At 37.4% G+C, this 24,496-nt stretch overlaps 4 protein-coding genes and 1 long non-coding RNA gene across 7 annotated transcripts; 2 read left to right on the top strand and 3 right to left on the bottom strand.

Annotated features, from left to right (window-relative positions):
* Positions 1-1,041: 1,041 nt before the first annotated feature.
* Positions 1,042-5,893, top strand: LOC137736294 (ubiquitin-like-specific protease 1D). Its single transcript, XM_068475588.1, has 15 exons — positions 1,042-1,457; positions 1,724-1,781; positions 1,946-2,040; positions 2,130-2,395; positions 2,532-2,666; positions 2,700-2,718; positions 2,806-2,888; positions 3,004-3,036; positions 3,139-3,234; positions 3,349-3,451; positions 3,802-3,899; positions 4,538-4,663; positions 4,757-4,871; positions 5,208-5,315; positions 5,434-5,893. The coding sequence occupies exons 1-15, from the start codon at positions 1,107-1,109 to the stop codon at positions 5,572-5,574; spliced, it is 1,827 nt and encodes a 608-aa protein (XP_068331689.1). The 5' UTR covers positions 1,042-1,106; the 3' UTR covers positions 5,575-5,893.
* Positions 5,894-7,374: 1,481 nt separating this feature from the next.
* LOC137736995 (uncharacterized) lies at positions 7,375-10,595 on the bottom strand. Of its 3 annotated transcripts, none has more exons than XM_068476331.1 (3): positions 10,453-10,595; positions 8,523-10,334; positions 7,375-7,716 (listed from the first exon to the last, which is right to left on the bottom strand). In XM_068476331.1, the coding sequence occupies exons 2-3, from the start codon at positions 10,286-10,288 to the stop codon at positions 7,710-7,712; spliced, it is 1,773 nt and encodes a 590-aa protein (XP_068332432.1). In that variant the 5' UTR covers positions 10,289-10,334; positions 10,453-10,595; the 3' UTR covers positions 7,375-7,709. The 3 variants fall into 3 exon arrangements, with proteins under 3 accessions (XP_068332432.1, XP_068332433.1, XP_068332434.1); XM_068476332.1 differs by having other exon boundaries at positions 8,523-10,329; XM_068476333.1 differs by lacking the exon at positions 7,375-7,716 and having other exon boundaries at positions 8,519-10,334.
* Positions 10,596-11,150: 555 nt separating this feature from the next.
* LOC137738461 (uncharacterized) lies at positions 11,151-13,629 on the bottom strand. The gene is made up of 4 exons (XM_068478091.1): positions 12,698-13,629; positions 12,281-12,493; positions 12,089-12,180; positions 11,151-11,992 (listed from the first exon to the last, which is right to left on the bottom strand). The coding sequence occupies exons 1-4, from the start codon at positions 13,463-13,465 to the stop codon at positions 11,269-11,271; spliced, it is 1,797 nt and encodes a 598-aa protein (XP_068334192.1). The 5' UTR covers positions 13,466-13,629; the 3' UTR covers positions 11,151-11,268.
* Positions 13,630-14,618: 989 nt separating this feature from the next.
* On the bottom strand, positions 14,619-16,947 carry LOC137737948 (protein NONRESPONDING TO OXYLIPINS 2, mitochondrial-like). Its single transcript, XM_068477536.1, has 3 exons — positions 16,731-16,947; positions 16,272-16,390; positions 14,619-14,950 (listed from the first exon to the last, which is right to left on the bottom strand). The coding sequence occupies exons 1-3, from the start codon at positions 16,904-16,906 to the stop codon at positions 14,931-14,933; spliced, it is 315 nt and encodes a 104-aa protein (XP_068333637.1). The 5' UTR covers positions 16,907-16,947; the 3' UTR covers positions 14,619-14,930.
* Positions 16,948-17,635: 688 nt separating this feature from the next.
* On the top strand, positions 17,636-19,173 carry LOC137735876 (uncharacterized). The gene is made up of 3 exons (XR_011068739.1): positions 17,636-17,938; positions 18,714-18,774; positions 18,888-19,173. It is a non-coding gene; the product is annotated as an uncharacterized lncRNA (long non-coding RNA).
* The last annotated feature ends 5,323 nt before the right edge of the window (positions 19,174-24,496 follow it).

The raw sequence follows: 24,496 nt of genomic DNA, 5'->3' as shown, positions 1-24,496 counted from the left end.
TTTGTGTGTGTAGTTAAGTCCAAGTTTTTCAAATTGGACACTCAGTTTTTAATTTTCTGGAATTATACCTTAATGTTTTGACATCCAATTTGTATATTTCATTAGGTTGATTGTAGATAACCGTTAACTAACGACTTTGTAAGTGCAGGAGACACATGTTAAACACTTGTGTATTTTCTATGGAACGACTACTACGTTTAGAAGGCACGCATTAGACTAAATGATTGATCAGATAATTAGCCAAATAAAATTTGTAAATTGAACGATGTCAAAAGGGTTAATTGTAACATTCTATGTTGTCCAGGGAGTGGATCATGTGTATATTTCTATCTCTACCTAGCAGGAGGTCTTTTGGAAGTTAAGTGGCTTTGGGTTTCGTAGGAACTCCGAAGTTAAGCGGGTTCGCCCGAGAGAAATCCCATGATGGGTGATCTACTGGAAGTTCTCGTATGAGTTCCCAGAAACAAAACCGTGAGGGCGTGGTCGGGTCCCAAAGCGGACAATATTGTGCTACGGTGAAGTCGAGCCCGGGATGTCCCAAAGCGGACAATATCGTGCTGGATGTCCCAAAGTAAACAATATCGTGCTACGGTGGAGTCGAGTCCGAAATGTGATTGGGAGCCCGGACGGGGATGTGACATTAAGTCCAATTGTGAACAAAGTAACATCTCGTACATTATATTTTACAATTGATCCCAAATGTTGACGATGTAAAGTGAGGTTTTTTTTGGATAAAAATGTAATGATATTTCTTAAACATTGAGACGACCTTAAACAATAGGGTTTAATTTGGTTTATAATAATTCGATTTTTAGCTAAAGTCGAAAACAAAAAAAAGTTACTATTCAATTTGGTTAGTCGGGTCTACCTAACATTATTCAAGTAATGTTAAATAAATTAATTTTTGATATAAATTTTATAAATTATATAACGTATTTGGTTTAAAAATTTGATCTACCGAATATTATTTTTATTAGGTTTTTGATTTTGTCGTGACATAAGAGGCTGGTGAGTCAGTATAAAATCACAATCGGTGAGAAGGGAGTGTGAGAGCTTCCGATTAGAGAGAGGGAGAGTAGACATTTTGGGGCTTTCGCATTCTCTGCATGGAGGAAGAGACGGGTGGGAAGAGGAGGATCGATGTCAGCAAGGTGCTGGATTGTCTCGACGATAGCGGCGACCCGCTGGAGAGGGTGGTTTTGCCGGAGTCAAAGCGGAAAGCTACGGCCGCGGAGGAGCAGCCGCCGAAGCAGTCCGGAATGGGGGGCGGTGATCAGCAGCGGGATGATTTCTTCTATGTCATAGCCGATCACGAGCTAGAGGAGAAGATTAAGCGGCAGAAGAGTAACATTGAGAAACTGAGCCGCAGCTTGCCGGACAAAGGCGAAAAGCTCCGGGTGGCTCTTATGCAGTTGGAGGACGAAAAGGAGCGGAGGAGATGCAGTCGGCTTGAAAAGGTGCGTTTTGCTTTTCTGTTCTGTTTGGTTTCTCAGAAAATGGGGGCAAAATTGAATGCAAAGTTTTAATTTTTTTTTTTGGGGGGTGGGGGTTTAATGCTTCATTTCTAGTTTTATATTGATGTGCTTCATGCCCTTTTCAGTCTGGTTGGAATTGCTGGAAATCAGAATTCTGAATGTTTATGTAGAAGTACTTCTCAGAAAAGTGCTTATCAAAATTGATTCTGAGTCTTCTGACCGTAGTTGCTTTGGTTTTCATTGAATAGAACACCAGTAGGTGGGAGGAGATCGCACAAGCCACGAGCTGTAAAAACAGAAACATGGGTAAGCCCCTTCTTTCATCGATGTGTTGTGTTAACTAAAAAGTTACACATTAAATAACCGAATTTGCTACAGATTGTTTGCATGGTTAAGTACTGTGGTGTTGCAAATATCATTTTATATGTTTTGCGGAACTCGTGTTTAAGAAACTTAAATGTGGCTTCTAGATGATTCTACTGGCTTCAAAAATGAGGCTGCAGCACCTCTGGCAAAGCCAAAGTCTGAATTTGCTTGCCATTTTGAACAAAAGATGGAAGAAAAGGTAATGCGATCCACCATATTCTTCTTTATTGTTTGAATAAGTGGCTTTTAAAATTTAAATATAATTGCTTCGGTCTATTCTTAATGCAGTCTGATTCTAGGACAGCCAGTGAAGCTCAAACAGAATCATCTCTTCTTCCATGCAACCGGCAGAGCATGAAAAGCAATGGAGACTTATCACAAAAAGGAGGACGGAAAGGTCGATCTTCATCAAGATACGTACCCCGTCAATGCTCTAGCAGTTTTAATCATAGACGAGAAAAATGTTCTCTTTCAAATGGTGGTCATAAAGGCGGGGCTTCTTTCCCTTGTTCACTTCGCCACGTTGCAGAAGACTTGTCTAGTTGTGGCAGAAGGTAACGGTCTTTTCTTTTACCTCATTCGCTTTCAGTGTATTATCTTCTATTGAAGTTCTAACTACACTAGATAGCCTTAATGGCTAATACCCCTTTTATTTAATAATTTGCATTTCTCTCTTTTCCTTCTTTCCAGCTGGAATGACGCTTCTCAAATAAATGGTTCGAGGCATCAAAAGGTACAATGTCTTGTGTTTCATTCTACATTTTATCTAGGCACCTTCTTTTTAACTGCTGAAATGTTGGAATTAGTGAGAAGTTGTCTTGATGGGTGAAACTTTTGCTACAATTAGATATATTTTAGTGTGCTCATTGCCTTATGGGCATTGTGTTTTTGTCCTGTCATAGTTTATATATCCTGTCACTTTCTCCATTTAGTAGTTAAATCCATAGTTTCATGATTATAGCAGGGTCAGACCGTTGTAGAAATTCTGGATGAGGAGGATGCTGAACCTGCGGACACAGCAGAGCAAGAAGAAGAACTTCCCGAGGGGTACCTATAATTTAAAAAACTGTTGCTAATTTTTTTTACCGTGTTTCAGACTTAGCCAAATTTGAGGTTGATATTAACACTACAATAATCTGTTTACCTTGTCTCTTTTTTCCAGCATTAACGAGGTTAAGATCTACTACCCATCAAGGTAGAAAATCTCTTTTTGGAGAGGATGCAAAGACCTCTTTGAATGTTGAGGATATAGAGTACAACTGATAATCATGTGTTTTTTTTTTTTGGTCGTATTCAGAAATGATCCAAAATCTGTAGAAATCTGTTATGCGGACATTGGGTGCCTTGATCCTGAAGGCTACTTGACATCAACTATCATGAACTTCTACATTCGGTTAGCTATTTTAGATGTAGTTCTGTAAATGCAGATTTATAGGTCACAATAATGGACATGCATTCCTATCTTTTCCCATATCATATATGTGATGTTGCAATATCTTTTGACTAGATATCTACAACAACAAACATCCCCAACAGACAGAGCGTTACGCAACTTTCATTTCTTTAATACATTTTTTTATGAGAAACTCAAGGAGGATGTAGCATATAAGGTAAGTATTTATCTTGTTCTACTTTCAGTGCTTGCTGTTTCTGTGCCAAAAATTGGGTTAGTTAAATTGGTAATCCATTTGTTTTAGAAACTCAGAATCCATTTTTTATGTGCTTAATGATCGGCCAATATGGTCGAGACTTTCAAAGTCTTTAGAGACTAAGGAAACTACTCATACCACATAATTTCTTTTACACTTTTAGAAACAGTGAGTGGAGACATCTGGCGTAGATCTTGACTGAAAAGCCTATGATGTATACATATATATGTACATACACACACATATCAGTATATCATGCAATGGCTATATCATGCTCATTTTTCCTAGCTTGTTTCCCTTGTACCATGTAGGGGGACGACAAGGATAAACGTTTTGGCAAGTTTAGGAGATGGTGGAAGGGTGTTAATATATTTGAGAAGGCATATGTACTTATTCCTATAAATGAAGAGTAAGTCTTTTTGTTACTGCTAAGATTAAGTACTTGTAGTTGTAAGATTGTTCATGGGTAGAAAAATGTGGCAGATGACAATGGACATACTTGCTCGAAAGCTCATAACTGGAATAAACTGTTTGCCATCTTGATGCTTATTTGATATATTTTTTTTAAATTTTAATTTCTACTTGATCAAGTACTGAAAGATGAGATGCACCTTAACAGAAGAAAAGGGATGAAATGTTGGAAGCCTTGTCTGGATTAATGCTCACGAGAATGTGGGTAGAAGTTATTGTACTTGCGTGTCTGGCATGGTTAGTTGACTTGACTGCCTTGCCAATGACTAATGACTTTTATATAGTTGCTACCATTGTAGTAAAAAGCAGTAAGCGGGATAAATCCTGTATCTAACTAAGATGAGGCTGGATCAATATGGTTGACTTTTGAACTCGGATGAATGATATAAACACAAAGTGCTCAAGAAAAAAAAAACTTGTATAAATCATTTTCTCTCAGTGTTTTAGTATTCATCAATTTTCAAATGTTATGATAAACTAATGTGGTATGTTTTCTGTATCCTAGTTTCCAGCTTTTTTTTTTTGTTACTTAAACTACCAAACATATGATTTCATTATGGTGTTTGACGTATCCAGTAAACATTGGAGTCTAGTGATTATCTGCATCCCTGACAAGGAAGAAGAATCAGGACCCATTGTACTTCATTTAGATTCTTTATCCGGAGTCCATTCTCCTAGATCAGTTTTTCAAAATATTAAAAGGTGAGACAAAACGTGCCCTTAATCTGTTTATGTCTTGCTAGGTTATTTCAATTAGTTAATGGTGATGGAATTGATGACTAATGTCCTAAGCAGCTATCTGAGAGCAGAATGGAATTATTTGGGTCCAGAAGTTGCCGTTTCAGATCTTCCTATTTCCGACAGTATATGGAAGCAACTTCCCCAAAAAATTGAAGAGAAAAAACTTGCGGTACATTTTGCTCTTAAATTGTTGAAGTTTAATGTTAGAATGCCATTACTATCAAAAAAGAAAATTTGTTCCACATTTCCATAGGCATATGATTATTAGAATTACAAGTACAGTATATACTTAATTTTGAGACGTTGTGTGTTAAAATTGTATAAGATCATAAAGCTCTTGGACATTTCACTTAAAACTTCAAATTTCACTGTGGCTAGGAAGTTGGAAAGGTTGCTAACATCCAAAGAATACCCAGCTATCCCCAAAGTGCGGGGCATGTTGTGCTTGAATGACTAGCCTGCCTTGGTTGGTTTGAAGCTTACCTCTTTTTGTATTTCCCACCAGGTCCCCCAACAGCGAAATGAATATGATTGTGGTCTATTTGTCCTTTTCTTCATGGAGCGCTTCATCGAAGAGGCCCCTGAAAGGCTGAAAAGGAAAGATTTGTCAATGGTAGTGTGTTTCATCTATTCTCAACCTTTCCGTCCTCGAAGAGAAAATAGAATGATCTCAAACATGTTTCTTCTGTTCTTAACTTTTCCATCTTCGATTAATTATTTTGAACTCCCAGTTTGGCAGGCGGTGGTTCAAACCTGAAGCAGCTTCAAGTTTGAGAATGAAAATCCGGAAGGTACTGAGGCAAGAATTTCGAGATGCTCTTGTTAATCTCTCAAAAGAATCTGCTCCAGCGGTTGGTGCTTCTGAAGAATGAACCGGCATATGGGATACTGACTGAATCCGGTGCACAGATGCAGCAACTAACTCAGCATTGAATCAGGCCTTCCATCCATGTATAGCTCAGACAGGGTGTAAATTATCTTTTGAGTTTAGCATTGTATAGCGTGGGAAAATCGGTTAAAATGCCATTTTTTCGAGAGCTAAGAGGATACCAGATTGGCCAGGACAAGGCGTGCATCATAGTCGTCTGCATTACTGACCATTTCTGGTGAGTTAGCATCGTGCTTCAACTGTATAGTACGGAACAAAGATAGTGCTGATAGATTTCTTAATGCCATGCTCACCATTTTACACCTTATGCTTTTAAGAGATGCTTTTTCCTAAAGTGATTCCCTCCCATTTTCTTTTAGAGTGCTGCTATTTGGCTTATCCTTATTGCATTGCCAACATATGCTTCACTAATTACTCCCAACACAAGCAATGTCGTCGATTCATACCCACTTGTAGCATTTCACGCACGAGTAATAATTTTCACGTTCTTTCTTTCGGGAAGGGAGGATTAGGAAAATCTTATTGATTGCAGCTTTTTCCAAACCTCCGGGAAAAGCATGAAAAGAAAACTTATGATACGATCCCTCTGTCACTTCAGAGTGAAGTGAGCGATCTTGTAATTCTTGGTCTATGTATTTACATTGTTAGCTTCTCTGTTTGATTTTCCCATTGAGGCCAAACCTCCGCGGTGTGCACAAACATCTCTACTTCCGAACGGATTGAGATTCTCTTCTCTCCTCTTTCAATCCTCTTCCATCTATTTCTCTCACATTTTCTATTTTGTATTTCTTTTTTTATAAAAAATTAATATAAAATGTTAACGTGATTTAACCGTGACCGTTGAAATAAAAGATGAGGAAAAAATAGGTAAAAAAAGAAGGGAAATAATCCTATTTCCGAACAATAATGTTGGAGAGAGTTGAAAGTGGGGACAAGCAATTTATAATTTATTCGAAAGATAATGCTGGACTTTTATGTCTACTTTTCCACCTTTATGTCAATATTTATTTAAAGTGATTCCACCTCTGTGGATTTTCAACTTTTAATTAAAATGTTAAAAAATGTAAAATGTTTGTCAACTTTGTATGTCAACATTGCCTGCAGCCGTCTTCGCACTCCCAAACTCTGCTGGTTTCACATTTAATCTACACATCTAAGCAAAAATTGTTAGATTCCATTAAATCAAATAATTTAACAGTTTTTTATCGAATGTGTAACTTCAAAGTGACCATCTAACGGTCAGATGTATGCATGTGAATATTTATGTTTAGTACAAGTATCTTTTTATTGTTAAGATTATGACTATATTAATACGCTAAAGTATTATAACCAAATGCATGAATTAACAGAGAAAATTAGGTTGGACCCACCAATAATATCATTGACGTACAGCAAAAAAATAATTTTCTCTGTTTATGGAATTTAAACTTGAAAATTAAAGATCTCAAATGCCTAGTTAAATTTTCTCTGTTTATAAATTCAAACACAGAATAGTTGTAGAACATGAGTGACGAATCAACGATTCCTCATATCCCACTCCAATGCAAGGGATAGTTGTAGAATGTAAGTAGCAGATTAACGGTCACTCGTATCCGACACATCTGCTACCTACACATCTGCTACCTTTATGCAAGATTAGTTCCTCATTAGATAATATGTGGATAAAAATGCAAACCAAAGGCGAATATTTTCTACGTGCCACTGAGGTTTCAACGTGTGGGACATGCATTGCACCATATAGTGAAAGGTGCAGTTTTTGCTACAAGATTATATGCAAGCAGAGGAGGGCTATCATCGGCTGTCAACTTCTCAAAGTCTTAATAAAATACAAGTACATAAACATCTGCAAAAACGTTACTCCTGTAGAACTTCTCAAAGTCTTCAAAACTACAACAACAGATTCAACAAAACGCCGAAAAATTTGTATTACAAGTACATATGGTGATTGTAGTAAGATAAAGATGTAGGCAGAGTTTGTGCTGCAATCTTTATACGTAACCTTAAGTCCGGCAATCCCCAAGATGGGTACATCCGATGATACCGGCACTATACCCCCATATGGAACAGAAAAGGGTACTTCAAGTTATCATCCCTCATCCAAACCGAAGTGGAATGCAGCTAGTCCCTGCAAACCACACGAAAAGATTAATCAAACTTCGTATATTCTAGGAGAGTACAAGGTATGAAAAATTTAGTCAACTAGTACACATGCGCGTAAAGCAACTGCAACATCTCTTAACGAACAATGAAACCAATGAATCAATTGCGGGATGGAACCTACTGTCGTTAAAATCAATCGCATAACAATGAAACATATTCCATTCATCTTAGTAGCATTTATCCATTTAAGGTTTGATAAAATAAAGTCAGCACATTGACTTTATTTCGATGTTTTTCAAAATAAAGGTAAAACACATGCACAGAGAACTTTCTATAGCACAATTAGGTAAGGGAAAGAAAGAATCATTCGAAATAAAGGAACAGGGTGTGTATGAGGTACGAGTTCAAGGCTTTGTTTTTGTTTGGGGGGGGAGGGGGATTTCTCCTATATCCGTGTCGTGAATGGAGGAAAAGAAGCTTCTTCCAGAGAGAAAGCAACACATCTCAAGTCTGAATCCTACATTTATAGTTCTCAAACATAGAGGCTAGATGTGAACAAGGTTAAGTTTGATATCCTGAAATTGATACATACACAAAATATACAGAGCATCGCATTACATCAATAAACCCAACTTAGCTACCAGATATATCGAGCATCAAAAGTTGGCATTACGAATTCATGGCATGATTTTTAGCAGACATGAATGCATATAGGCACATCGGTTACAACAACTAATTAAACTAATAGACACATAAATCAGAAAACCAAGTATTGCACGTATGAATGATTACAAAGCGGCCTAAAGTGTTACAAAATGAAACTTTACTTACCAGTACTTAATCAAGCCATCCCAGCCACATGTTGCAACTTTACTTTGCTCCAAGGGATGCCATGCAGCCCCAATGCATACCCCTTCATGACATTTGAGAGTTCTGAAGACTTTGCATGTCTTCCAATCCCAAAACCAGCATCTACCTTCACCATCACCCGACATAACAAACCGTCCGTCTGGCGAGAAATTGACTTGGCAAGCATACCCGGCGACGACATGCCCGGCAAACCTCTTCTTCTTATTGAGCTGAAACTTCTCCCTAGTGCTATAAATCAGAATTTGATTGTCCATACTCTGTGCTGCAAGCCAATTGGAATTGGGGTGCAGTGAAATTGATGGCATAGAATGCATATGAGGCTCACTAATATACTTAATAACCACAGGGATCCCAAACTCCCATACGCGAAGTGACTTGTCATCGCTGGAAGTAACAAACCTACGGTTATTATCCACAAATGTAATCGTATTCACAGCACCCAAATGCTGATCATACTCTTGATTTATCTTCCCCTCATTCATATCCCACTGAACAATCTTCTTATCACTCATACCTGCCAACAATACATTCTGCTTATCCTCGTCTGGATTCAGCTTGACAACATAAGGAACCTTCCCGGTTGAGAATGTAGATATCACCTGCCCAGTTTCAGTATCCCAGTACTTGATATTCTTATCATAACTAGCAGTCAAAAACCTACTCCCATCATTAGAGAAACAAATATCCCGAACTGCCTTAGAGTGACCCATGTAAGTTCTCATACACTTTCCGGTATTGAAAACATCCCAAATCTTCACCTTGGTATCCATCCCGGCAGAGAGAATCAAATGCCCGTACTTAGGGAAGAACCTAATAGCAGACACACCCTTCGTGTGCCCGCTCCAAGTGTGCACCAACCTCTTCGGAATATAACAGTGATCATTAGATGCCTTAGCATCTCTCGGCGGTGCAATCCAAGACCTACCCTGATAATCCCTCTCTTCCTTCCCATGAAACGTAGTCTTCTCAACCACAACCTCACCCTTATCGCCAGCCCCTTTCTCTTCGCCTTTCTTCTTGGCATACTCCTCTGCATACTTCTTCTGCTCCTCAGTCAGCTCCGTTGGCAGACCCTCCTTCTTTCCCGCCCACGGACTCTTCTTATTCTTCATCAACCACACGTCACTAGCCGGGTTCTGGACCTCCTCGGGGTCCATATCTTCATCCTCACCCTCATTCTCGTCCAATTCCTTCCTCTTTTCAATCTTCCGCTTCTTCTGCTCGTGCTGGGGAATGTTATACACAGAAACGGCGTCGTTCTTCTGCAAGGCCTCGAAATCTCCAACATAATTGTACCCAGCAGAGGCCGATGGATCAGCAGCATACCCATACTTGTGAAAAGTATTGTACTGCTCGTCGAACACGAAGGGCTCAATCGATGCGTCCTCCACGAAGCCGAGCTTGTGGTTGCGCATCCCCTGGGCGATGCCGTCCTTGGCGTACGGGTGGGATGGGCCATAGATGGGCGCCCATAGCTGGTCGTACGTGGGGTTGAAACCGACGATGTGTTGGGTCGGGTCGATGGGGCGGGTGGAAGACCGGTTGGCCCCGGCTACCGCCAGGGCCAGCATAGTGTCGTCGACATTGGGCGCCGCGGACTTGGCGGGGAGGAGCCGAGGCGGCGACGCGTCTGGGGACGACGGTGCGGATTTAGGGTTTTGGTTGTGCTCCTCTGGCTCGTTGGATTCGTCGTCGTTTTGATCAGAGTATGCTCGGAGAAGATCCATTCATAGAAACAAAGACGAACCCTAAGTCCTAAATTTGGTCCCTGTACTGAAAAATTGAGACTTCATACATTAAATTTGAAATTGGAAATCGAACGAAAAGAAATCGGAAGAGAGGGATTGGATGGGAAATAAAAAATAAGATTGGGATCGAGAAAGATACTCACCGGCGGCTTGGAGAAGGAAAACGGCAGTCGCTACGGCGGGCACAGGAGGATTCTTGGCGGGGTTGCGGTTTTGGAATAATTTGGGGTTTTCCAGCGGGGTTTCGATTTGCGTTCGAACTTCGAAGAGGGAAAGAAATCCGACTTCGCCGGATAGGAGAAGGATAGTAGGGGTGTCATTTAGAGAAACTTGTGAGGGTATTATTGGTATTTTAAATCTATTCCTTTTTATTTCTTTTTTGGAGTTCTGACTGTGTAGTAGAAATTACGATTTTTTTTTTTTTTTTTTTGGGGGGGGGGGGGGGTGTTATTTGAGATTGAATCTTTCAACTAAAATGGTGTATGAAATAAGAATTCATCAATAAAATGGCTCACGCAAATTAATTTGGTCATTCTGTTAATTTTTTTGTTAAATTTTCTATTTATGTATTGAGGTGGCAACTTAGTGGATTTCGTTTGCCCAATCATATAGCTTTACTTGAATTACTCATAAAACCAATTTTTTTTTTCAAGATTGAAAAACTAAAAATGACTAAACGTTGATGCCAAATTGACAAGGTAGTACTTGAAGTTGGAGAGGTTCTTAGGTACGGCACCTGAATTGAGGGTATTGTGAGAGATGACGTCCACAAAAATGGGTCAAAGGTTAGCATGACAAATCAGGAGTGACGTAAAGAGAGTTTTTTTTGTCTATATTGAATCACTCACCATTACATGCTAGAAAACATATGCAAATAAGATATTTCAATTCAACAAATGCAACAGAAGAAAGAATCCCCAATTAATGTTACTAACGCAAACACTGGCAATGCCAACACTTCAAGGATTCTTCACTTTGATCCTCAACTTTCGAGCCAACTGCGCTGCTTTCGGATGAACAGGCCGCTTGCTGCTGTCACACTGTTCTACTTCCACCCAATTAATCAATCTGAGAATGACAGATTGAGGCACTTTTCGGATATCTTTATCCGTTGTCGTGCCTTTTGATTTCTTCATCCCCGTCTCCAATGCCATCTCAATAAACTCCATAAACCAGTTCCCAGCTTCCGTTTCGATCTGCTTACTCAACCTGATTGTGTTGCTTAAGCTGCTTAAACTAGCAGAAGCCGGCTTCTTGTTTTCGTCGTTTTCACCAATGGTTTCAAGACTCAGCTTTCCAAGCGGAGTGGATGGTGCTTTCGGCTTTTGATGAGTAGAGCTTCTCAGGTGCTTCTCAAACGTTGTCGTTTTCTGCTCGCTTCTTTCAGGAACGGCTGCAACTGATTTGTACAATGCGCACCTTCTTTTCGACAAGTTTAGTTTAGAGTTCACGGAGTTTTGAACAATTTCATGCAGGACGAAAAATTCTTCATCATCTTGATCTTTATCTTTCTGCTGCTTAACTTTTGGAGTAGTCTGAGTCATTTCAGAAGCTGAAGTAGCCGCTTGTATCGACACCATATCGTTTACTGATTGGACAATTTGGTGATGGAATTCGAGGAATTTATCAAAGCAGGCTGATGGAGCATCTGCTCTAGCTGTTGTGCATAAGTTTGAAAACATCCTGCACAAGCAAGCATTGGTATTGATCTTAGCAAACAAATATCTCAAAGTTCAATTTTTCACTACTATGTAAGAAAAAGGAGGGGATTCGCTTTACTTGAGAGATCGAACTAGGGTATCGGTAGCTGAAGCCTCTCTGAGTGCATTAAGGGCAATCTTCTGAGCAGTCTCTCTATGCTGCACAGCTTCCTGCATAAATATAATCTCATCTCAAGAGTCAAAACCCAAAAAAAAAAAAATTGGTTTCGGTCGTAAACTAGAAGCAACACTTGGAGATGAAAGTACTTACTTTGCCAAGCAAGCTGAGCCTTCCTGGTAAATTCATGGGGAGGCTAGTGCTGTTTTCGTTGCACAAGTAACCGGGGTGCGGCTGCTGCTGAGAATTCGTGTTTGTGTCCTTCGAGTTGGAGGATTTCTGTGCTGCATCTCCAGCCACATTGAGTGAAGTTGCCACTCTTGCATTTCGTAATCGCGGTGGTGGAGTCGAGCTCTTCTTTTTTTCCTACAACAAAGCAAGAATTCGCATTCTCAGCCAACAAAATACAACAGTCTTCAGCAAACAAAATCAAACATTCTTCCGCAAACAAAATCAAACATTCTTCCGCAAACAAAATCAAACATTCTTCCACAAACAAAAATTCTAATAACTAGAAAAATCAATCGGTGCAGCTCAGAAAAATATGCTAAAGAGGAGCAATGTACCTACAGCTGAGTTGAAGGGGCTAATTGGGATCCTTGGCTCTCGATCAGACACACTTCTGCTTCTCTGAAACCTCGACATAGATGGCGTGACACAGCTCTTTCTCAACGCAGGGCTTTCGCCTCCCTTCGAATCTGCCATCTTAGCCAGAAGTCCACCACCAAATGAACTCCGAATCCCCGAATTCAACCCTCCGTCTCTTCCCACTCTCCCCCTAATCATTGGAGACATCGACCCGTTTCGCCCGCCTCGCTCTTTAACAGGAGTGCACTGATCGAAATCCAAAGGAACAGGCTTTAACACCATGGGAGACGAAACCCCATCAGCTCCATTAAGCCCTGTTCCCCAAGACCCCCTTCTAGTAGGCTTCAAATTCGACATTTGTTCGCTTTTCTCTCCCTTCTCCCTCAGCCCCATCAACGGCTCCGGGGTACCCATCAGAGGATGCCTGCCGGGGAGCGGTTTGGCTCCCTTCACCACCGGCACCGGAGACCCAGGCTCCAATCCATCGACATATATAAACTGACCCAACTGCATTTTATTACTGAGAACAAAGTCATTGTGCTCCGGAGGAAGGCTGGCGTAAATTGAGTGGGAAGAATCGGAAATTTTGATGTAGAAGCCCTGTGTGGGCCAAAGGCTCTTCTCATCAAGGTCTGCCGGGACGATGTGGGTGATCTGCAGAAGCGCGCTCCGGTACTCGCCCGTCGGCTTGACCCCTGTGTTCATTGCGTCCACTAGCTTCAGTAGAATTCCTGGTGCCAAAGCTGCCATTTTTCTCTTTTTCGAGGTTGCTGAATTGGGGAAGATGACGATCGCGGTCGGAGATTGAAAACCCAGGTAGCAATTTTGTCGGAAAATCAACCAAATTTGAGTGGAAAATCGACCGAGTTTGTCGAGTTGAAGACAGTTCTTAACTCTTTCAAGGTGTCAGAGGGTTTGGGGATAAGAAGTAGTTGAGGTTTAAGCTGACCGTTGGCAACGGGAGCTATGTGTGCCAAAAGGTTACTTTTTAAAAATTCGGAGATTTTCGAACGTTGAGGCAACGGTCTGATTTTGCTGGTACGTCACGTAATGTTTTTGAATTTTTGGTGAAAAAGAATCAATCGATCAATGTTTTTTCATCTTTGGAAAATGATACCTAAAATTAAATTATATTTGACATCGTCAAAATGGAAAATATCACGACTTGCTCATTTCATTGGTCCAAAAAAGGGGTAATGAGGCTACTCACTACAGTCTGGTGGTATTCCTCTTCACTTGTGAATGAGAAGTCTTAGGTTCAAATCTCATGGATGACGAATTCGATACCAAATTAGTTTGTTGTTTATTTTATTAATTTGATATGAAGTTTTATTGTGCTCAAACCAGTTTGATCTACCAATTAAACCAGATTCACAATAACAATGAACTGAAAATTAGAGAAACGAAGATATTGAGCTGTTGTTTGTCAACAAGACTCACAGTTACAATGAACTAAAATTATAAAATTCCAAAATTAGGCAATGTGGCTTTGACAGGTCTTTGCAATTTCTTATACAACCTGTTAATTCAATACAAAATGATGGAAAAAATAACACGTTCCGAGTCAACCGGTTAACGAACCAGGTCATTTTTGGATTACATGTCAATAACCCATTAAGATAACGAGTATGACATGTAAACAACACGAACACGACCCGTTTGCCGGGTTTAGACATGAAGCATGACAATTTCTTCATGATCCATTAACCCAACACGGATTCTCACTACCCATTAACTAGTAGGCTCCTGTAAAGTTTTTTTTTTTCTTTCTTTTTTTGATCCAGGCTCCTGTAAAGTTAATAATACAAAGTTTACAATACTTTCCCACTACAGAAAACGAAAACTGAAATCTAGCAATGAAATGGTCATCAAACTTAATCTAAGTTAATCGACCCTGTCATGATACAATAATGTATTGCAAACTTTATTGCCAATAAAACCAATAAGCATAACAGCCAATTTACCAATTGGTTCAAAAACAACAGTAAGCTAGTCGCAGATTTGTACCAAGATATTCCCGATCTCTTGTTTTCAAAATTTCTAACGAGGACATGAAGAATGTCAGGTCACCATAACTACAGTCTGAAAAACATCGAGAAAGAATGAAACGATAATCTACTTTTTGAAGTTACATTAAAGTTCAATTGCAATCAGAAACAAACTCTTGTATTCATGATCCCGCCGTGTACCCATAAACAGCAGCTCAGTGGCCATGCTATAGTGGAGTTGCAAAACCTGCACCCAGTTACAAATATACAAGGTGAGAAAATGAAGGAAGCCTGGAGGGCATAGTCATGCTTCAGTAAGCCTCAGTGAGAGAATCATTTGACATGGTTATAGACAACACTCTGATCGCAATCACCCATCAGTAACGAAACCATTATTAACAGGAAATATGGAAGAGCGACGGTTAGGTACCAAATGTCATGTTATGATTGGTGGGGCTCAAATAGCCATTGTTATCCTTCGTTGAGAGTAACCTGGGTTAATTGTTAGTTGAATCAGTTAAGTATGGTTAACTGTTGTTAGATCTCGGGTTAGTCGTTGGATTTGTTAGTGGCTTATAAGCCATGTTCTCTGTTTTAGAAAGGTTGTTAAGTATTGTAATCATCTTCTCTGTTTTAGGGTTAAGGTTGATTTGGGATTTATTAGTGACCAGAGTTACCAAATTAAAAATGAGTTGCCATATTAATAGAACCCTTAGTTAATTTGGTACGTATTACAATTAACAAAAGCATCGAAGTACGTCTGATATAAGGATGTCTAGGAAACTAAAGTTCCAAGAAGTTTTCATGGACAACATTCAAAAACCATGAAAAGCAGCAAAAACGATATATATAATACACTTGGCATGTCATTCTACCTATACATAATAGAACGAATTCCAGAGTCGAGATATTTCTCCCCCTTCCTTCACCATGTCACAAGAATACGTATGAAGAATACTATGAACAATGCATTCAGCTACTTATTTTCGTATGCAACTTAGCCATCTGTATCAGATATGAAATGCTATTACTTAGTGTTGAGATTATGAATCCCAACAATATTGATGCTGGCTAACGTTTTCATGGAAAAATAAACAACAGAGTAACCAATGAGGTCATATTTTGTAGAATAGCCCTTGGTAAAATACAATACCATCCGGGCACTATGAAAAAGCATGAGACATATAATTTGGAAACACACTGCGACCCCTTAAAAACTAGGTGCAGTATCAAACATCAGTAGACCGCAGGTCCAACTCAACTCACTTGAAAAACAGGTAATAAGAGAAATCTCATATCTTACACCCTCTCCTGCAGTAAAAATACCTTTCCCTTCATGGCATGTTAACACCATTTAGCCCGGTAATAAATCAAAAGTCCCATTCACGATGTTCCAACATAAAACGCCTATTCATTTTCAGAGAGTACAACTCACTAACAACACTATCGAAGATAGGCATGCTATGGATTCTCGGAAATGATAAATGATAATATGCAATGACATTCAAAAACATATGACACTTACATAATCCACTGTATGAAAACCAACGTAAAATTCCGAAGAGTACCTTCTGAGAGGCACCCCCAGCTGGTATTATGCAAAGACAGAAGCGATGTGAACAATGCAGAAGCAGTAGCACTGTGCAACGGGATCAATGACTGCGCACCGCCTAATTCCACCGGAAGCCTAAGTGAAAAATACAAATCCTCTAAAGCCTCCCAACACGCAAGTTTAAATTTAATACCCACCAGTCAACACAACAATAAAAAGTTCATGAATTGAACACAAACGATGTTTTCTCAAATCATATTGACTATAAATTTAGTAACAAATTCATCAGTTTTCCTAACAATGCTCGAAATTTCAGTAAAATGAAGAACATAAAAACTAATCATACAACCGAAATTAATAAAAATAAAAAACCCGTATGCACAAAAGACCCAAAATTCGGTTTTCCATTTTAATTTTTTTCAATCAATTGCTAACATAGGTACAAAATTAAGGTTCAAAAAAAAAAAATTCGAACCTTGAGAACTTGAGCTTCTGGGCAGCGAGTCGAGGAGCAGAAGCGGGCTTAAGGGAAGTGAGTTCGGTCAGCTTAGAAGCATTGGAGGCGAAAGGTGAAGGCGGTGGACGGGACAGAATGGTTTTTGCAGAAGCTGAAGAGAATTGTAGGGTTCGCCTCGCGCAGTTAGCCGCCATGTCTGTTTCCCTCGACTCTTTTCCAAAGCTCAAAGCTTTGATCCTGGACTCCCAGTCAAAGAATTGTTTGTAGGCTGAGTCTGACAACATATATGGACCACATGCCTCTTGGCCCAATATTTTAAAGGCTGAGTTTGTGAGCCCATGGGCTTGTTATTAACTTAAATAATTGGCACAAAACTGGATCCTGAAATTCAATATCCCTTTCCATTATTAATTAGTTATACTAGTGTCTTCGCACCCGTTCACGCCCCTTCATGTGTAATGTTAAGCCACAAATATCCAAGAAACATCTTGTTTTTTTCTTTAGAAAAGGGAGTAGCGGTGATTTTGCCACAGTAGTTTACCCTTCTAGAAGCTAGGAGGACTCACATAAACATATCGTTTTTGTCATGAATACTGTGTCTCATGTGGTTTGCCACAAATATTTAGGGCTGGTTTGGTATTGTTGTGTTTTGAAAAAAAAAAACTGTTTTTATTGTGTTGTGAGAATAAGTTTATTTTTTATGATTCACGTTTTCATCTTTTTTTCACCCAAAACTGTGAAAATAAGCTGTTTTTAAGTATTTACCAGACATCTTTTTTAGCTCAGTTTTTTTTTATAAAGAAAACTAAAGAAAATGACTTCACAAATTTAAACTTTAAATCTTAATCAAAAAACCACCTATTAACTTTATTTAATGGTTAGAAAACTGGCCAAACAATGAGTTTCTGATTATACCCTGACAACACCTCCTCCCGTTTATTTAATCCGTTTCACTTCAGATGTGATAAAAAAAGCTTTTGTACGGTTTCTACAAGTTTCGACATATATCATGTCATTTTCTCTCTACTATTCTCTCAATTTATAATTCCGATCAGATCGTCGACGATGGAGATGACGCCACCCTTGTGATCCATGAGGAAGTCATGACCAAGAAGAGTTCGAGAAGTTCGCGACGCTCCCGACCAATCTTCCACTGATAACTAGAAGTTCAAGCGAGTTCTGACCATCATCAGAGATGGCTTAAAGAATCAGATGGACACCAAGAGGTACCTGTAAGGTCTTTTATTTCAAGTTTCACATGATTTATTAATATTTAATGACATAATTAGATTATTCATTGGTTATTAGCATTTGGGTGCGAAATATATTGCTTGAAATCTTGAAAATCTGCTGCTAAATATTGGACAAATTCCAGAATTATTATTCTGTTTTTTGTTTACTTTGTTTATGGTAGTTAACTTAATTTTTTTCATATACTTTTTTGTTATAATTGTTGGTTCTTAAAAATTTAGGTTGGGTCCGTCACCATTGGTGGATTCCGTGCATTAAACGTCAGTTTTTTTAGCACCTGCCACTGCCGGCAGGCAATGCTTTCTACTGTTTTGTTTTTGCGGGCTATGCAATGTCAATGAGATTGGATGATGCTTCTATAGATTGTTAGAAGAACCAAATTGTTATAGGAATTATGTTTGAACTGCTCTCTCTCCCACTTTCTCCCACTCTCACATATGTATTTTGTTTTGACATTAATCATTCTTGTTAAATACTTCAAGTTTTTTTCTCTATTTATTTTCTGCATATTTGGGGTCTTCTAGTTTTGATTGAGTTGAGTATTTCTGGGCTTTTGCAATATTTTACTCATATCTTTTTCAAGAGATTTTTTAAGAAGATGAAATGATTAAGTGTTTGGAGTTTTCTGGTTGCTTTTGATTTGTAGAACTTTTTTTGTTTAAATTAATAAATGAATTATATTTTAAATATAAAAATTGGTTGGTTTGCCGTAGAATTGAACATTTGAATCTGTTTTCACTTCTTTCACAGTTTGCTGCAAGAGAAGATAAATATGCAAGTCAAATTTGCAATCAAGAACGATGTCACCGAAGTACCATTTTTCTTCATGAAGCTTAAGCATTCAATTTAGCTTTCAATTTTTATTTTGTTTTATACTTTGATTTGGCCTATGACGCATTCTCATTGTCCTCTTGATTCCTGCAGCTGATTGGAAATACCCCGTTGGTATATCTCAACAATATTTGTTGTGGATGGTTGCGTAGCACGAATTGCTGCCAAGCTAAAGTCACTGGAACTCTGCGCTAGTGTAAAAGGCAGACATATTCTTTGCACTTTTCCCTAAGGGATATTGATTTTGTTGTCCTAATACGAAAGAAATCAATACTCAAGGTTAATTCACATTTGATCTTGAATTTGTAAATGCAGGAGTGCATATTGTATGATCAAGGTTTTTAATTTTCAGAAATAATCAGTTTTAGTTTAAGATATAGTGATAATACCTGTGTTTAGTTTTCAAAAATAGTCAGTTTTCAGTTTTAGATATAATGTAGTACCTGTGCTCAGTTTCAGAAATAGTGCAGTACCCGTGTTCAGTTTTAGAAGTAGTCAGTGATTAATTTAAGAAATAGTGATAGAACCAGTATTCAATTTAAAAAATAATAATGATATATGTGTTTAGTTTTCGGAAATAGTCAGTTTTCAGTTTTAGATAAAGTGTAGTACATATGCTCAGTTTCATAAATAATGCAGTACCCGTATTTAGTTTCAGAAATACAGTGATTAATTTAAGAAATAGTGATAATACTCGTGTTTGGTTTTCAGAAATAGCCAGTTTTCAGTTTGAGATATAGTGTAGTACCTGTATTCAGTTTCAGAAATAGTTCAGTACTCGTGTTCAGTTTCAGAAATAATCAGTGATTAATTTAAAAAATAGTGATAGAATCAGTATTTAGTTTAAGAAATAGTGATAATACTCATGGTTAATTTTTAGAAATAGTAAGTGTTTAGTTTCAAAAATAGTGTAATACTCATGTTTAGTTCAAAAATAATCAGTGATCAATTTAAAAAATAGTGATAGTACCAGTGCTTAATTTAAAAATAGGGAACTTTAACGAAAAACTTCCGGTACTGTTCGCTTTAACGAAAAATCACATTTTTACACTAAAAAGTCAATCATGGTACTATTCATGTTACCATTTATTTTGTCTTTATCGTTAAAACTCAAAATTTTCAAGCCATTTTCATTAGTTTTCCTTTAAAAATAGTGATAATACTTGTGTTCAGTTTCATAAATAGTTAGTGTTTAGTTTCAAAAATAGTGTAATAGCCATGTTCAGTTTCATAAATAATCAAAGTATAGTTTCAGAAATACTGTAGTACCTGTGTTCATTTATTTATTTTTTTAAATAATCAGTTTAAAAATAGAGAGAGAGAGAGAGAGAGAGAGAGAGAGAGAGAGAGAGAGAGAGAGAGTGTGTGTGTGTGTGTGTGTGTTTAACTTATGAATAGCTTATATGAAATTTATATTAATCTTACTTTGATTCTATAAATATTTCAATAAGCATTTAACATGATTTTGAATCTTTCTCATTCTAAATCCTTCTTAATTCAATTCCTCTATTTCTTACTAATATATAAATTAGTAAATAAGCTATCATTCTTTCTCATTTTAGTTCCTCTATTTCTTTTACAAATTTTTATGCACGTCATTAATGTAGTTGAACCTCCACTCAAGCCCCATCAACCCAAAAAATAAAAGACATAACCTGGCCCAATTTCCCTTAAGAGTTGAGACCAATCGAGATTTAATCAATTCAATTTTAGTTACATATGATTAATGTTCTGCAAGTAAAAGAGTATATGGATATGGCAAGCAAATGAGGAAGATGTTGGCTGGGTTCTAAATTCAATTAGTAAAAGATAGCATGTAGGATGAGGAAGGAAGGAAGAACTTCTCACATCACATGCATTCAAACCAAAAGCAGAGAGGAGATGCAGAGGGAAGCAATTTGTGCCGTGCTCAAAAAGACCTGACAAACCTCTGGTACACGAGACACTTTTCTCTCTCGGTTTCGATTTCGTTTTCAGGTTGTGTCGGAGATCGGGTTAAATGAAGGAATGTTTGAGTAAGAAAAAAAAATCGAGTGAAGTTGCTCCCATTGCTTTCTACGGTGTGTTTGAGAAATGGGAAAGATTGGTGTACTTGAAATTTAATATGCTATTTTGTGGTGGATATACTTATATATCTATATATATATATGCCTAATTTAGTGTTAATCAATTAATAATTAAAATAATAAATTCAATTTTCTGATGGAATTGGACTGACGGAATGGAGTTTCCGTCAGGGGCAGTGGTTGGAATAAAAAGTTTTGGTTTTGCATGTGGGCTCATTTCCTACTAATGAGACTTTAGTTTTTGTTTTTATTATATTATATTTTGTGCTTTTTATTAAATTTCAAGCTGTTTATATTAAAAAAAGTTATATGATGGTTTTTGGTTAAAATAAACTTAGTCCAAGCCATTTTCATTAAAACTCCATTTTTTATAAAAGCACCTCAGTACCAAACCAGTACTTAGTTGGGGCAATAACGTGTATTACTTGTAATTACTTAATTAAGTTCATTTTTAATGTAAAATAGGGGAATTTGGGCTTAACTTCCAAGTAAACCCTAAGCTTGTAATATTCTCAAATTAGCTATTGCAGGCCGAAGAGGGTTGGCTAAGTTGGTAAGGTCATGCTTTCTGTGTCACCTCACCAAGGTTCAAGTCATGCCGTTAGTTCTTGTTTGTGCATGATCTGTAAATTTCTATGTAAATCCATATTGGTGGCAGATGACAACTAGATGCCACGCATAAGTTCTTCTGGCAATGCCGTTGATGGTGAGAGTAACAAATCTCCTCCTAAACTTTCTTTTTACCAAAAAAAAAAAAAAAAAAAAAAAGCTATTGCAATACGCCTCATGGCACACAATTTTGAATACCCTATCGTAAATGTTCACAGTTTAAATCTCGTCTTGTCAAAAAACTTATCTCATTGTTGAAAGTTTGGAACTATAAACAGTAAACCATTCATTTGGTAAACACCATGTTAATTGTTATAGCCAAAATACTTGAATAAAAGCATGCATTTGATCAAAGTAGGTCATTTTCATCTATGGTGATGTTATTGGTCAAATGTTCCCTTCCAATTCGAACTTGATTGCACATTAAGCACTATGCTTAACGTTAATGATATCCTCATTTTGAAACACGTAGCTGTTTTAATCTAAAAAACATGTCATCATGAAAACAAAAATAAATTAACGTTAAACTGTGAGATGATAAAGTTCATGGAAAATCCCATTTTTTAGTCTCCTTAACACCTTTCTAACAACTCAATATTGAAATAATTTTAAGATTTTAAACATTGCTTATAACTTTATATCCTCATCTACTAATATTGAAATAATTTTAAGCTTTTAAACATTGTTTATAACTTTATATCCTCATCTACTCATTTGGAAATTGCAATGCCTCTTGGATAAGGACACACCATGTTTTCATTAATTTGCTTTTGCAAATAGAAGCTAATCCTAATTGAATTATATTTGGTGTTAAGTATACATACAATCGTAACTTTGTTGACCGCCCTTTTAACCATTTGATCAACAATCCAATTAACATACTTGGAGTTGGGAAAAACATACCATTTTAGGATTGTCTTTTGACTTTGAGCAAGTAAAATATCAGCTACATAAATCTCTCTTTCTTTTTAAAGAGTAGAATATCGTTGTATTTAAAAGAAAAACAAATATTATGTTTCGCGAGTATCCACATTAAGGGATAGAATTTTAGCAAAAGAGCTTAAAGATATTTTGCCAATCCATCTATTGTCACTAAATAAGTTCACAATTTATATTTTGTATTGTAGCAAGTTATTTACATGTTAAGTCTCATGAGCTAAGAAATTCTATTTAAGAAAAATGTTGTAATAAAAATGATTAGAAGCTATAGATAAACGTTTTACTTAATTTAAGACGTTGTCTACACATTCGGGCTCAAGAGTTTTTTTCATAAAGGGAAATAGTGAGAATATATGACATAGAGGGATAAAAACTTAGTATAAAAGCTTAAAATATATTGAACCTCTTCATCTTTAGCAATTGATTTGCGACTTAAAGCCAACAAAGTTCTCTGCTTTACAAGAATCGGGAACGTCTATCGTATGCAATTTACTCTTTGCATTCTAATATATTCTTGAGCTAGGGTTTGCGGCGTCAACTGCTTAGTCATCACAATTGAACACCAGAGAGTTATGGGGGGAGTCTGCTACATGCAGTTAGCTAGTTGCATTTAATTCGCTCCGCGTCCTGAGAATCTGCTGAGACTGACCCAACAACTCAAAAATCAAAAGCCATAAAAGTAGTTTTCACCCTGCAACTACTTCTCTTCACACTTCAAAGCACTGTTGCAGCACCCTAGCAACAACGTGATCTTCACCCATCGCCATCTTGCAGCATTTTGCGTTTACGCAACCAAAAAACCTATTTATGTTATGAGTTTTGAGGAAAGACGTCTGCAACTACAAATTAGACAGGTTCGATCATTGAGACACAAGTAGTAGAATAGATCTTACAAGAGTGTACGTATATTGTAAGTGAAAAAGAGGGGAAAAGGGAAGATAATAGGGATTTTTCGGTATATGATAAATAATCAAAATACGGTTAAAAATTCTCAAAGAAATACTCTGGAGTACTATAAAATTTCCGAAAATAAATTTTCTTCACCATATGTGTGTTGGAAATTTATGACGGGCAGAGAGTGGTTGGTCTGATATCATGGCCGAAAACTGGGCATTGGTTTTATGATATGGTGGGAAAGGAAATGCAGAGCTTCCTTCCTAAACCTGTAGGACTCTTGCTTCATATCGTTGCTACCAAATGTATGGCAAGCAGTGATGGTCTTGGTTTGTCTTGTCAGTGGTCCACCTATGTACTAGCACCAGCAGCTAGGTAGTTGAGAAAATCCCATCCTCCTCCTTTAAAGCTCCTATAAGTATAAACCCTAATCGATGGAACCCAAGAACCGTACTTTTTGTGCATGTATGGAAACTGAAAAGCAGATCGGCCTGGAAGGTATCAATTTTCTAGAAAAATTAAATTTGTAAATTAAATTATATGTTACAAATAGGAATAAACATGTTTATCAACGTTTCAAATAATAAACTAATTATCAACTTTCATATTCTTTAGTTTGCAAAATTTTGTCTACAAATTTAGTTTCTTTAGCATACTACCTGAGAATCGCAATCTAGACAGGTGCCTCGACAAGTCTAGATGAATTTTCTTATTTTTTAAACGCTTAAAGATTAATTGTGGTGGTAATCAGCCAATTAGTGCCTAAACAGCTCTAGACGGAAACTTTTAGAACACTATCTGCAAAAATGGGAAAAGGATCATTGCCGGATCCTTTTCCTAGGGATTTCGTGATCGTGGCCGTTTATCGTACATCGTGCGCCCAGAAATCATTTGAAATTTAAAATTAAATATAAATAGTACTTAACGAAAACTGACTGCACGATGTACAATGAATGACCACGATCACAGGATCTCTCAAAAAATGATCTGGCTAGGATATTTTTTCCAAAAATGTTCATGAATTTTAATTTAGGAAAACTAATGAAAATGACTTGAAAACTTTGAGTTTTAACGATAAGGACAAAATAAAGGATAAAATGAATAGTACCATGATTAACTTTTTAGTGTAAAAATATGATTTTTCGTTAAAGTAAACAGTACCGAGAGTTTTTCATTAAATTTTTTTTTTAATTT

Source organism: Pyrus communis, chromosome 6, assembly GCF_963583255.1.
Source record: "Pyrus communis chromosome 6, drPyrComm1.1, whole genome shotgun sequence".
NCBI classification, from domain to species: Eukaryota; Viridiplantae; Streptophyta; class Magnoliopsida; order Rosales; family Rosaceae; genus Pyrus; species Pyrus communis.
The sequence above is the reverse complement of the archived record's forward strand: the minus strand, read 5'-3'. Positions and strand labels throughout refer to the sequence as shown.